General features: G+C 40.4%; 1 protein-coding gene across 1 annotated transcript in view; it reads right to left on the bottom strand.

Annotated features, from left to right (window-relative positions):
- Window positions 1-2902: 2902 nt before the first annotated feature.
- Window positions 2903-13787, bottom strand: part of tm9sf2 (transmembrane 9 superfamily member 2) — a 73074-nt gene continuing 62189 nt past the window's right edge. Inside the window, exons 13-17 of the mRNA XM_069890512.1 lie at window positions 12772-12931; window positions 11101-11252; window positions 10025-10136; window positions 5580-5751; window positions 2903-3366 (exon numbers count right to left, since the gene is read on the bottom strand). Of these exons, the coding sequence (XP_069746613.1) occupies window positions 3299-3366; window positions 5580-5751; window positions 10025-10136; window positions 11101-11252; window positions 12772-12931 (664 nt within the window). The 3' untranslated portion in view covers window positions 2903-3298. The remainder of the gene's footprint in view (window positions 3367-5579; window positions 5752-10024; window positions 10137-11100; window positions 11253-12771; window positions 12932-13787) is intronic.

Below are 13787 nucleotides of genomic sequence, written 5' to 3' on the forward strand. Positions count from 1 at the left end.
AATGGGCTTGGAGCCCATTGTGGACAGTGTTGGTGAATACTTCTCCACTCAGCATGATAACATGCCCTTCCTGCCCAGAAGCCATGTGACCAATAAACCTACTAACCTCATAATATTTGAAAGGTACATGGTCACAGGAAGAATGTATCATCTCCTTACACAGTGGCATATTGGAATCTAAACATACAGATGGGACAGGAATCATTGTGCTCAGCAGGCTGTGAGGTTGGTGTTAGGCTTGAGACTTGGTCTTCAAAAACCTTTCATCTGTCAGCCAAAGGTTGTGGTGGAGCAATGGGAGTGAATAGATTTGCACCGTGTGTTTTACGATTCCAAGGCAGCCGGGAACTGTTTCTGCAGCAAGCACGAGTATCGAATTGTTGATGTTATACAGGAAATTCTGTGAATAGCTTCATCCGTTCTTTCACTTCACCAAGGTTGCTGGCCTCAGCTGTGTTCAGATACAAAATGCTGGCTTCCAGTGAGGGAGTACTGATCAGGAGCACTGACCCAACAGAAGACAGCTGGGAGCATTTCACCGTTTTTACCATCTGCAGGAGGTATGTGACTTGGAGAGAACAAAATGGTGACCCAGAGATGCACTAATCAATGGAGGAGATAACAAGCTGCTATGGTGTTTTTTTTGTTTAAAAGTGCACAAAATGTTCAACATGGGATTAAAATGTCCTAATTTTCTGAGGTACTTTTCCCCAATTGAAATGATCGGAATAAAGAGAACAGTTAGGGATAATCACAAAGTCAGAACACAGCTGTTGGAAACAAGAGCCAAAACATGCCCATAAATTCAAGATGGAATTCAAGCCAGAAAATCAAGATGTAAGAGTAGGGAGAATGTGGAGTTAGACAATGCTACAGAGCATTGAGGCAACCACTAGAGGGAGCAAAGAATAGGGTGAAAGGTGGTTCATGTGAAGGATGGACGTCATTTAGGTCAATGTGAGCTGAATGGTCTGTCTCTTAGCTGGGCATTCTATGTATTGCTACAAAAAGAAAATGTTTGCGACAAAATGCTAATTCTTGTTCTCTCCTCCTCCTCACTTTGCATACTCAAAACTTATAAAATCAAGCATTCACTTCATTAACTTTCTGCTGTATCAATTAACGCAGCTTTATAGTAAAATGTTTACATTTGCTGGAGTAAAAAGCATTACGTTGATAGGGCTGATGGAAAATATGAGCTTGTTAACCTGAAGGGGTGTGACATGCAAAAGACTCAACACAAACTCTTCTTTAAGCTGAATTTTAAGAAATAGCAAAGCAATTTAAATTTGTGATTTCAGTGAAGATTAAATGTAACACAATTTTCAGCAAAAAAAATTAGTGTGGCACACAAAGACAAGACCAAATGGGCCCCAGTTGTTCAATTTTCAATTTTGTACAATTAAACCAAATGACCTCATTTTCTGTGATTTTTTTTACAAAGTTTATTCAATAAGAGATTGTACATTGGAAAACAGAATGATTCAGTGTAAGTGCTAATGTCATCCCAAATCATTAAAAATATAAATATACCATATTCAACAATGAAATCATTAAAAATGTACCATGAACAAAAATAACATTCTTCAATCATATTTAAGTTATTCTTCATAAATCAAATCATCATGGGTTTGTCATAGAAAACATTTACACTAGAAAATATTCCCAAATAAAATATTCAAATAACCATGAAAAAAAATTACCAGAATCATAGTCTTTGCCACCAAACAGAACCAATACCAAAAAATAAAATTAATTTTCTCAATTTATTTCCATGGTATTAAGCATGTGGAAGATGAACAAGGAAACCAATCAGGAGTGTGACAGAAATGCCGGATTCTTCTCACAGTTCTACTTTCTCCACTGTGCTTAGGACTTCCATCTCCATAATGTTACACTCCTTCACATCTTGCAGAAAAAAATGTATTATTTGCCTTTAAACAAAATCTTTACATCTTCTTTCAGCAATCTCAAGATTGCAAATCGGAAAAACAGCTTCAAAGTGAGATCAGAATTTGGAAAAACAATTTAAACAATATTACTAGAAATTGGAAAGACAAATTTTAGAAAAATATATGTTTCATTAATGGAGACACTCAGCAGGTCAAACAGCAAAGATAAAGATACATGACCAACATTTCGGTCTTGATCCCTTCATCAGGATATGAGCAAAATGTAGGCAGGGACGTAAATAAAATGGTGGGGGTGGGGGGGGGGGAGAGGGACTGGGGGAAGAGCACAGGCCCTTGATGAAGGGCTCAAGCCCAAAATGTTGGTTATATAGGATATCTTTATTTTTGCAATATAAATATGCTTCTTAATCTGCTGAGCTTTTCCATTAATACGTCTGCAGACTTGAGTGTTTTACTCTATATTTTTAATTGACCTGGGGGTAGTAAAAAATTGATTTATTGGAAAATAGGTACCACTGAGAAAGATGGAATGCACAGTAATTGATGAAGTCAGGAAATAATGGGACTTCAAATTGTTCAACAATTCATTCTTGGTTAAATTCTCTACAAATAAATTACTGGACACCCAGGTATTTCTTGTTTTTATCCCATGGTGATCAATCCACTCTTATGGTGACACAGCCAGAAATCAAGAGATAGCATTGTTAGTATCAATAGCAATAAATTATAAAAAAGCTCTGTAAATAATGACACTGAAATCATACCCTGGGGAATGGTGCATTAATCAGTAACATGCTTAACTGAATCCCTTTCTCTGCAATGTTAAACAAAAAATCTCTGCGCCTCATAGTACTAAAGAGAAAGAAAAAAAATCACACAGAATTAATTGCCCACACATTTAAATGTGTGATACTCCAAACCAATTCATCTAAAAGTGGGGAGAATGACAAAATGATTTGTACTTAAATAATTAGAAACCAGACTTCCAGTTTATTGTTCTTAGCTTTTGCTTTCTTAAATGCTAACAATTCTCCATTCCAGATTGAAAGAGGTGTACAATTTATTGAAGCATTATTATGTCACATGAATCTCTAAGTCACTGCACAAATGGAAGTTTAACATATAAACAGAAAGGCAACATACTCAAATTTAATTCAACATATAAATTGAACTGGAGTGATTTCTCTCCAAACCAAATACAAGTCCATTTATTTCAAAATGATTTTTAGCTTACCAAGTTTAGAATATGAAATATAAATGCTGTGTCAGTATTCTGTACAACAGTTCTTCTGAGTCAACCAGATTCATCCATCTGTCATTATCAAATCAATTTGGTAAACACAAGTTCAGTTAATTGTATACACTTCCTCAAAAAGGCAATTCTTTTAATCGACTTTGACAACACTGTAGATCTTGGTCATAAACCAGAAACATGCAAAAAACCCAATCGCTCCTGAAAGAAAATGCAGCAGAAATAAGCTGTTTGGAGACATTGGCACTGAGATGCACAAAATGCTGTATTTTATTATAAATCTCAGTTTTTTCCTCCAGTCACACAAACTAAGAAATAAATGATATCATTTCCATATTGTTCAGGAGCACTGATGTTTTTACCATCATGTTGCTTGTGATACCTTGCCACAATCCAGCTGTGAATCAGAGATCTATCTTGCAGCTAGTGGCATTCTGCCTGCTGAGGCTGACCATTGACCTGGAATGCAACAGGAATGCCAGTGCCCACAGCAAGTAAGTCACTGACTTAACAGCAGGACACCTCCACAAGGCACAGCACTGAGCAGTTTCAGAGCCTGTCTTTTTCTCTTAACTGAGCAAACATATGTAGAGTATTTGTGATACAGGCTTGTGCACTGTCAGTTCTGAGAGTGGAATTACAGATGCACTCTCATCAGATTTTATGTCCCTGAATCATTATGCCAGGCAGCACTAAGGATCTTGAATGGAAGACCTTCCCTTAATAATTCCAATAAAGTCTGTCCCATCCACTGAAGTAGCTGGACAGACTTTTTTTTTAACAATTCTGCAGCTTCCTCAAAACGAAACAAGTAAATTATTCTTAAATGTTTCACATTATAATTGTGTGTACATATGCAGTTAATATGTGCTATGTATTTTGTGTGTATATGCGTGCTTTGTCTTGCTGTATTTGTAGTGAGGGGATAATAAATGAACTTTAAAGGATTGAAGGATAGGGGCTCAAGGAGCTGTTCAACCCATTCTTATTCCTATTTTTCTGCAACCCACAATCAGGACAACTGCATTGAGTGAAAACCTCTCCCCTTTAAAGACAGGTGACAAGACTCACAATCCTTTTCAGTTAATGGGGTCTTTTTGGAATTCTGTTGGGAGTCCTCAGTAAAGACAGCTGCAGAAACATTTGAACAATCCATCCTAATCTCTGAGACTGTTCAGTGGAGTAAAGGAATGGACATTAGATTCCTCATTCTATAAATCCAATGTGAGCCATTAACACAATAGCTGCTCCCAACTGGTCTACATTCCGCAGGAAAGTGTCTTTGCAACCGTCAGCAAAGTTGGGACTTCACCACTAACAAAGTTCCCAAGGAGTTGAATTGCTCACTTATTCCCCCACCCCTACCCCAACTGTGCTCGACCTCTGGAACAATTCCTAGATACATTTGGGAAACTACTCATTAGATGAGTAATGAGAGTTTAATTGTCATATGCACAGAACAGTGCAGCAGAAGAAGAGGGCCCTTTGGCCCATGTGTTGCCAATCTCAGAATCAACTTAAAACTCTGCTGCTTGCACCTGACAAATATCCCTCCACCCCCTTTTGTATTCATGAGTTTATCCAGAAGCCTATTAAACACTTATTATATCTGCTTCCGTCATTCTTCCTGATCACAGGCATCCAGCCAAAATAACAGCCTTCCTCCACTACTCACTGTCTTCAATAGGCCAACCAATTTCATAACCAAACTACCAGTTCACCCTGCATCTGCACTTTCTGAATCAGCCTCCTTGTCAAACCCTTTTCTAAAGTCCATGTAGACAACATCCACTTCCCTATTCTTATTAACCATCTTTATCACCCCCAAAAACTCAATCAAAATCTTACTTTACAACCCAACCATCTTTGTCACCCCCAAAAACTCAATCAAATTGGTATGACATGCCCCTGACAAAGCCATGTTGACTGATTTTCATCTGACTAAACATTCATAAACCTATCCTGAAGTATCCTTTCTGATAGTTTCCCGACCACTGATGTGAGGTTTACTGGCCTTCCCCCCCCCCCAATCCCCACCCTTCTTAAACAAATTAATTGCTTTCTGGTCTTCTGAGTCCTCTCCATTGCTAGAGAAGATGCAAAGATTTTTGGCAAGGTCCCAGCAATCTTTTCATTTGCTTCTTTCAATAACCGGTGACATATCTCACCAGTCCCAAGGAACTTGTCCACTTTAATGCTCTTCAAAAGAACCAATACCACCTCTTTCTTGATCTCCATATGCCCTAACAAATGAATATTCTTCACAAGTACAATGCAAGTACAATGCACAGAGTACCAAACTCAGTGAAGTAGCTAAAGGCACTAGAGGAGAGGACAGGAAAAATTTTAAAAATGCACCATTTAAATAAAGATAACTCATACCAACTTGCACAGAAATATTCTGAACAACTTACCTGTGAAAAGGAAGAATATCAATGCCATTATCATTGTATATCCGAAGTACAAAATGACACTGGCAGTTCCGGTTATCTGAAGTTTTGTATAGAAATAATGGATTGCATAGATCAAAAAATACATAGCTGTAAATCCACTGGTTAGGAATGATCGCCACTGCCAGTGATAATTCTGAAATTACAGAGAATAAATATATCAGCAAAAGGATATCCAACTACCTGGTCGGTGCTTCCTTCACAGCCCAGCTCCTACGTGTTTGAAGAGTATAGTTTACTACAACAGGATATGCTTTAAAAATATCTACTTTACACCAATTAATCGGACAGCATGTCACAGACGTAGTCATCATGTGGACAGCCATGATGTGGTATGTGGAAAGCATGGCACAGATGGGTCATTATCTGGACAATGTGGCAGAGAAGCAGCCATTATGTGGAAAGCGTGGCAGAAATGGAGCATTATGTGGACAAGATAGAAAGACAATATGAGGAAAGCCTGGCAGAGATGGAGCATTATGTGGACAGCGTGGAAGAGACAATATGTGGAAAATGTGGCAGAGACAGACGTTATGTGGAAAGCGTGGCACAGACAGGTTATATGGACAGCATGGCAGAGACATGGTCATCATGTGGACAGTGCACCACATATTGTCAACCATGGAACACTTGGCAAAGACACGGGTCATTTGTGGTTCATCTCATTGCCTCCTCTTGTTCCTGTGCTTCAGCATCAGCATGTTTGTCTACTGCTTTCTCAGCTCTACCGCAGCACACCTTGGGTAAGAGCACAACACATGCTGTTTTACCTTCTATGTTACCCAATCATCTATACTTCTGCAGTGTAATGAGCATATTTACACCAATGAAGCCACAACCTCAAGATATTTTACAACCAATTAAAGGATAACAAAGCACAATTTAATAAACGTACAATTGACAATTTTGGATATCAATTCCACGTCACTTAATCTGTTTTGTGTTATGTAAAACTGTTGATGTCTCAAGAAAGTCACTTGAAACAAGGTCATCACAGTCACTGCTAATAAAACATAAGTAACTGTTACATTAATTTAGAAACTCACCATGAAATCTTTTCAACTTTCCTCAAAATTGTGTTGTAATTTAATTAGAATAAGAAAACATGTACATCTCAAAAGAACACATCTTAGTATCATAATACACAACAAAATACCACCAACTGAAGTTTACCTTGGCAGCATTAATCCTGGAGTCCTATAGCACAGAAAATGGCCCTTCACCCACTGAGTCGATGGTGACCATTTACACATTATGTTAATCTTTTCACATTGTTTTCATGTTCTCATCCACACCCCTAGATTCTACCATTCACCAATGCACTAGGAGAAAAATCACAGCAGCCATTTAACCTATGAACTCACATGCCATTGGAATGTGGGAAGAAACCAGAGCTATGGGCGGGGGTGGGGTGAGGAAACCGACCCACTGACACAGGTATAACGTGCAGAGAGCACCAGAGGACACTAGGATGTGAGTCACTAGGCTCTTTTAAATTACAGCACTTGGGTAGCCCTCCTGGGACCCAGGTGCAATTAATGGGGAAAAGGTGCTTCCAGCACCTTTCAAGCTGCAGGGGGAATTGACTCATTAAATCGCCAACCCAGCAATTTAAGGGGGATCCCAGCCCCGCGATGATGTGGTAAGTGATACGCCACGTACTAAAGAGAACTATCAGTGTCTCCCCCCTGCACAGGCCATCAGTTGCCCCCCCCACCGTTAGTCATGTCCCACCTCAGTCAGCCACCCTTACTGTCAATCAACACCCACTCTGTCAATTGCACCCCCCTAGCAATGTCCCGCTGCCGTGAACTTTGAACTGTCACTGTAAACCGGAGTGGCATTTGCAGCAGCAGCAGTTTGTGGCCCACCACCATGGCAGCGACCTCTCTCCCACCCCCATGGCAGTGACCTCGCCTCTCCCCCCCCCACCCCCCCCCCAGCAGCAGCGACCTCACTCCCCCGATTGTGAGCTCCCCTCTCTTCACCACCCCCAAGCCCAGATCCCGCGGCAGTGACCCTCCTCTCTCCTCGATCGCGGCAGGCACTTCAGCCCAGTTAACCCTATTTTACACGGCAGCTTGAAAGGGCCTACTGATACTATTAACTTTGGCACTGTGCTGACCTGAAAATGCAATTGCCCCTTTTGCCTCTATTCAATAAAGAATTGTTTTTTTTTAAATAACATAACATAAACATAACATAACAATTACAGCACGGAAACAGGCCATTAGGCCCTTCTAGTCCGCACCGAACCAAACACCCCTTTCTAACCCTCCATCTTCTTCTCATCCATATACCTGTCCAACCTTTTCTTAAATAATACAATTGACTCCGCCGCCACTATTTCTCCCGGAAGATCATTCCACACAGCTACCACTCTCTGAGTAAAGAAGTTCCCCCTCATGTTACCTCTAAACCTCTGCCCCTTAATTCTTAACTCATGTCCTCTTGTTTTAAACTTTCCTCCTCTTAACGGAAATAGTCTATCCACATCCATTCTGTCTATCCCTTTCATAATCTTAAATACTTCTATCAAATCCCCTCTCAACCTTCTACGCTCCAAAGAATAAAGACCCAATCTGTCCAATCTCTCTCCATACTCCAGATGCTTAAACCCAGGCAACATTCTGGTAAACCTTCTCTGCACTCTCTCCACTCTGTTTATATCCTTTATATGTGAACATGGAAAGTTGAAATTAATTATATTGATTATTCATCAGGTTTAAACTGTGCCCTTGATGTGACTGACAAAATATTCACATCCTTTTGATGCAAGCAACGTTTAAACCAGTTCGGCTTTGTCTATATCAATGTCTCTAGTCTCTGCCTATAATTTGGATGATAATGTGGGAAATTGGATCAGCAAGTTTGCTGATGCCATGAAGATTGGAGGCGTTGTGGACAGTGAGGAAGGCTTTTAAAGTTTGCAGAGGAATTGAGACCAACTGGAAAAATGGGCCAGAAAATGGCAGATGGAATTTAATACAGACAAGAGTGAGGTGTTGCATTTTGGAAGGACAAACCAAGGTAGGACATACATAGTAAATGGTAGGGCATTGAGGAGTGCAGAGGAACAAAGGGATCTGGGAATACAGATACATAATTCCCTGAAAGTGGTGTAACAGGTAGACAGGGTTGTAAAGTAAAATTTTGGCATCTTGGCCTTCATAAATCAAAGTATTGATTATAGAAGTTGGGATGTTATGATGAGGTTGTGTAAGACATTGGTGAGGCCAAATTTGGAGTATTGTGTGCAGTTCTGGTTGCCAAACTACAGGAAGGATATCAGTAAGATTGAAAGAGTATAGAGGAGATTTATTTTGAAGTTGCCAGGTCTTCAGGAATTGAGTTATAGGGAAAGATTAAAGAGGTTAGGACTTTATTCCTTGGAACATAGAAGAATAAGGGGAGATTTGATTGAGGTTTACAAAATTATGAGGGGTATAGACAGAGAAAATGTGAGCAGGCTCTTTCCACAGATTAGGAGAGATAAATATGAGGACATGGCTTTTGAGTGAAAGGGGAAAGGTTTAAGGGAAATTTCTTCATTAAAAAGTGGAGGGAGTGTGGAATGAACTGACATCTGACGTGGTAAGTGCGGGCTCATTCATATGTTTTAAAAATAAATTGGATAGATATGTGGATGGGAGAGATACAGAGGGTTATGGAATGGGTGAAGGTCAATGTGACTAGTGGAATGATGTTTTGGCACAGACTAGAAGGGGTGAATAGCCTGTTTTCTGTGCTGTAGTGTTCTATGTATAAAATTTCTTAAAATTAGTCACAGGATGTGGGAAACTCAGAAAAGTTAAAACACAGAAATGTTGGAAGAACACAGTAAGTCTCGCAGTGTCCATAGGAGTTAAAGATGTATAACTGAGATTTCTTTCTTTAAGGAATTCCTCCTATGGATGCTGCAAGACGGGGTGAGTTCGTCCAGCATTTCTGTGTTTTTACTACAATCACAGCATCTGCAGACTTTCGTGTTTCACAAGACTCTGAAAATGCAAATATGAAATAAATCAGAAATATGTTAACTGTCCTGACTCAGTGGAGTGAGTCACTGTCTTAAAACAGTTCTGTCCTTCTGGTGAATGTATGTCGTTGCTGGTTAGGGAGTTCTTTGATTCTATTCCAGTGTTAATGAAAACCAGCAATGTACTTATAAGTCAGGAAGATATGTAATCTGTAATATGCAACTGCAGCCCTTGTCTTCTGAGATGGTCAGTCTCTCTAGTTTGGGAGGTAATAATGATCTAGCTAAAGTGGGTTGCTGTTACACAATTTCCTGATGATATATTCCATGTTGCCTCAAAGATACAAAACTTTGGTAATTCAGATTAGGAGAACATCAAAATAAAAGTACAACATTCAATAAAAATAACATGACTTTCTTGTGAACCTACCTCAGCACAGATATGGAAGTAACAGAGAAGGACAGTTGCCTCAGAGCAGGTGATAATAAGAATAATGAACACCAAAAATAGAAAACCAAACATGTAATACATCTGGTGAGACCTGCAATGATACTGAAATTAGCGGCAGGAAAAGAAAATGGATTTTCATCAAAAAGTAAATTTTCATGAATTGAACTAAACAAATAATTTCAACCAACAATGAGAAGCTGGAGGGCTTCAGTAGGTCAGGCAGTATCTATGGAGAGGAATGATCAATCAATGTTTCAGGTCGAGACCCTTTCTTGGTAGAGCATCACAAACCAAAATGCTGACTGACTATTTCTATCCCTGAATGCTGCCTGACTCATTGAGTCCTTATAGCTTCTCAAGGTTTGCTCACTTCCAACAACTACCGGTACACTTTTAGAGTCTCTGTAAGTGATTTCAGCTGCTGAGTTGTGATGGAGAAGTTACATTGATTCTACAATATAACATACTTATCATAAATATTCGTGTGTAATGCGTTCCGTGTATAATGCGACCCCCCCCCCCCCTTCACCTGCCTTGGTCATGCTGCCGACTCTCCGGATGCTCGCCCGCCTGCCCGAGTCGAGCTGTCGTCTCTCACGACCCCCCTCCCTTCACCCCACTGAGTCGCGCTGGCATCTCTCGTGACCCCCCCTCCCCTCACCCGCCCGATTCGTGATGTCGTCTCTCACGACACCCCTCCCCGCGGCTGCCTAAGTCATGCTGCCATCTACCGCTCACCCGCTCGCCTGATCGAGTCGCACTGCTATCTACCGCTCACCCGCCCGAGTCGCGCTGCCGCTCGCTGGCAGAATTTAAAAAAAATTTTTACTCTTGAGTATAATGCGACCCCCCTATTTTTGAGGGGGGAAATTTTTTCCCGCATTATACTCGAATATTTACGGTAAATGTGAAATGCTATTTTCAGGAGTTCCAATGCTGCACTGTAATTTTCACTTTAAAGACTCAGGTTTAAAAATCTGAGATGTCTCAAAAAATGCACATAACACGGGAATTAAACTTCTGATATTACTGATTTACCCAACAATTGGACTCACCATATACTATTGAGAATGAAGAACAGCTGTATGAAGATGCACCCAAATGGCAGTATGCCACCCATAACAATTCCAGGCACAGACTTTGTATAGAATGACTGCTCAGGGATCTGGCGTGGGATCTGATTAACACGAACAGGATGCTCTATTGTCTGCAAGAGGAAGTGCATTCAATGCTTTTGAACATCAAACAAAATCAAAACACAGCCATATCGAACTCTTAAGTAGCAGGATGCTAGAGTGGATGCTATAATGTTGTGACACGAGCTATTTTGCAAGCAATATGTAGATTGTCCAACAGAAAGTGGGCATCACTGGATGTCCTGGAAAATGAGGAAGGGCTTGTCACTGAGTGTAGCAGGGAAGCATTTTTGAACAAAAAACACAATTTTATTAGTTTTAAAAGTCAAGATCTTAATTTTGACAGAAACTTGAAAACGTCGATTGGGAAAGGCTGTTTTTAGTTAAAAATAGTCTTAAAACACATAAACATGAATAAACTCCGAGGGCCTAACCAAGTCTTTCTTTGGACATTTCGAGAAGCAAGAGAAGAAACTGTGTGGGGTGCTGGCAGGCACATATGTATTTTCATTAACCATGGGTGATGCACCAGAAGACTGGAATTGGCCAATGTTGTGGTTTTATTTAAGAGGGGCTACAAGGACAAACAAGGCAAGCACATGCCGGTGAGCTTACCATAATTGTTGGGAAAGTTACTGGTGGGGATTCTCAGAGATAGGATTTTATATGTATTGGAAAGGCACAGACTGATGAGGGATAGTCAGCATGGCTTTGATCATGTTTTACGAATTTAACTGAGGTTTGTTTGAAGAAGTGATCAAGAAAGTTGATGAGACCTGGGAAGGTGAATTCTGTCTGACTTGAGTTTAGCAAGACCTTTGACAAGGTCCTGCATTATCCAGAAAATTGGATTGCATGAGATCCAGGTAAGCTAATTGAATACAAAATGGGCTTGTCAGTAGGGTCACACAGCAGATTGGAGGCCTGCAACCAATGGTGTGCCACTGGGATCAGTACTGGTTCCACTGTTGTTTGTCATCCTTTTCTTTGGCTTGGCTTCACGGACGAAGATTTACGGAGGGGTATGTCCACGTCTGTTGCAGGCTCGTTGGTGATTGACAAATCCGATGCGGGACAGGCAGACACGGTTGCAGCGGTTGCAAGGGAAAATTGGTGGGTTGGGGTTGGGTGTTGGGTTTTTCCTCCTTTGTCTTTTATCAGTGAGGCGGGCTTTGCAGTCTTCTTCAAAGGAGGTTGCAGCCCGGCGAACTGTGAGGCGCCAAGATGCACGGTTGGAGTCATCCATATGAACAACAAACGGTGTGGCTGGGAAGTTTGCAGAGGACACCAAGATTGGTGGGAAGTGAAAAAGGTTATCTAAGATTTCAACAGGATCTAGATCAACTGGGAAAGTGGGCCATGAAATGGTAGGTGAAATTTAACTTGGACAAATGCATTGTGTTGCATTTTGGGAAGTTAAACAAGGGCAGCACTAGCACAGTAAATGGCTGGGCCGAAAACAGTCTGATCGCATGCCAAGTAAACAGATTAAAAACTTGTTCAATAATGTTTGTGAATTTTGATAGTGACGATTTTAATTTTATCATTAAAAAAAAACTTTCCACAAAGAATCAAAACAAGGAAACTTACACGCTTCTTGAAGCCAAAATAGGCACCAATAAAAGTCAGAGGTACTGAAATACCAAACCACAATGCCAGAACAGCAACCAGTGTTCCAAAAGGAATGGCAGCAGAAGATCCTTCTCCCCACAGGATTAAATTCATGAGAAAGAAATCAGCAAAGACGATTCTGAAGGGGGAAATATATGCCTGTCATTAAACCACAATAAAAGCAGGAAATCCAGGTGGTTGTGTGGGCTGAACGATAACATTTCTTTTGAGCTACAACACAATACCTTTTTAATACTTGAATGGATATTTTATTCACCATCATACATAAATTAAAGTCTGCTTTGAAAAACATGAAAATAACTTTAAGAATTTTCCTTTATTTAAAATAAACCTGGGAGTGGGAAGGAAATGAGCAAACTACCAGAGTTGCTCTTCATAATTTCCTACCCCCATTCTGTAAGACCATAAGACACAGGATCAGAACTAGGACATTCAGCCATTGAATCTGCCCCACCATTTAATCATGAGCTGATCCATTTTCCCACATCCCCATTGCCTCGCCTTTTCCCTATAACCTTTGATGTCCTGGCTAATCAAGAACCTATCAATCTCTGCCTCAAATACACCCAATGACCTGGCCCACAACCACCTGTGGCAACAAATTCCACAGATTTACTATCCTCTGGCTGAAGAAATACTTCCACTAATTTCTCTGTTCTAAGCAGACACCCTTATATCCTGAGGTTGTGCCCTCTTGCTGAAAATCTCTGACGAAGGGAAACAACCATTCTCTATCTACTTTGTCCATGCCTTTCAACATTCAAAATGTTTCAATGAGAGCCCCCTCATTCTCCTAAATTCCAATGAATATAGGCCAAGAGCTGTCAAATGCTCTTCATATGATATCCTACTTCATTCCCTTGAGCCCTCTCCAACCTCAGCACATCTTTTCTTAAATGAGAGCCCAGGACTTCTCACAATTCAAGTGATGTACCAGTGGCTTATAAAGCCTCAACATTACAACCCTCCTCTTA

The sequence above is a fragment of the Narcine bancroftii genome, chromosome 7 (assembly GCF_036971445.1).
Source record: "Narcine bancroftii isolate sNarBan1 chromosome 7, sNarBan1.hap1, whole genome shotgun sequence".
NCBI classification, from domain to species: domain Eukaryota; kingdom Metazoa; phylum Chordata; class Chondrichthyes; order Torpediniformes; family Narcinidae; genus Narcine; species Narcine bancroftii.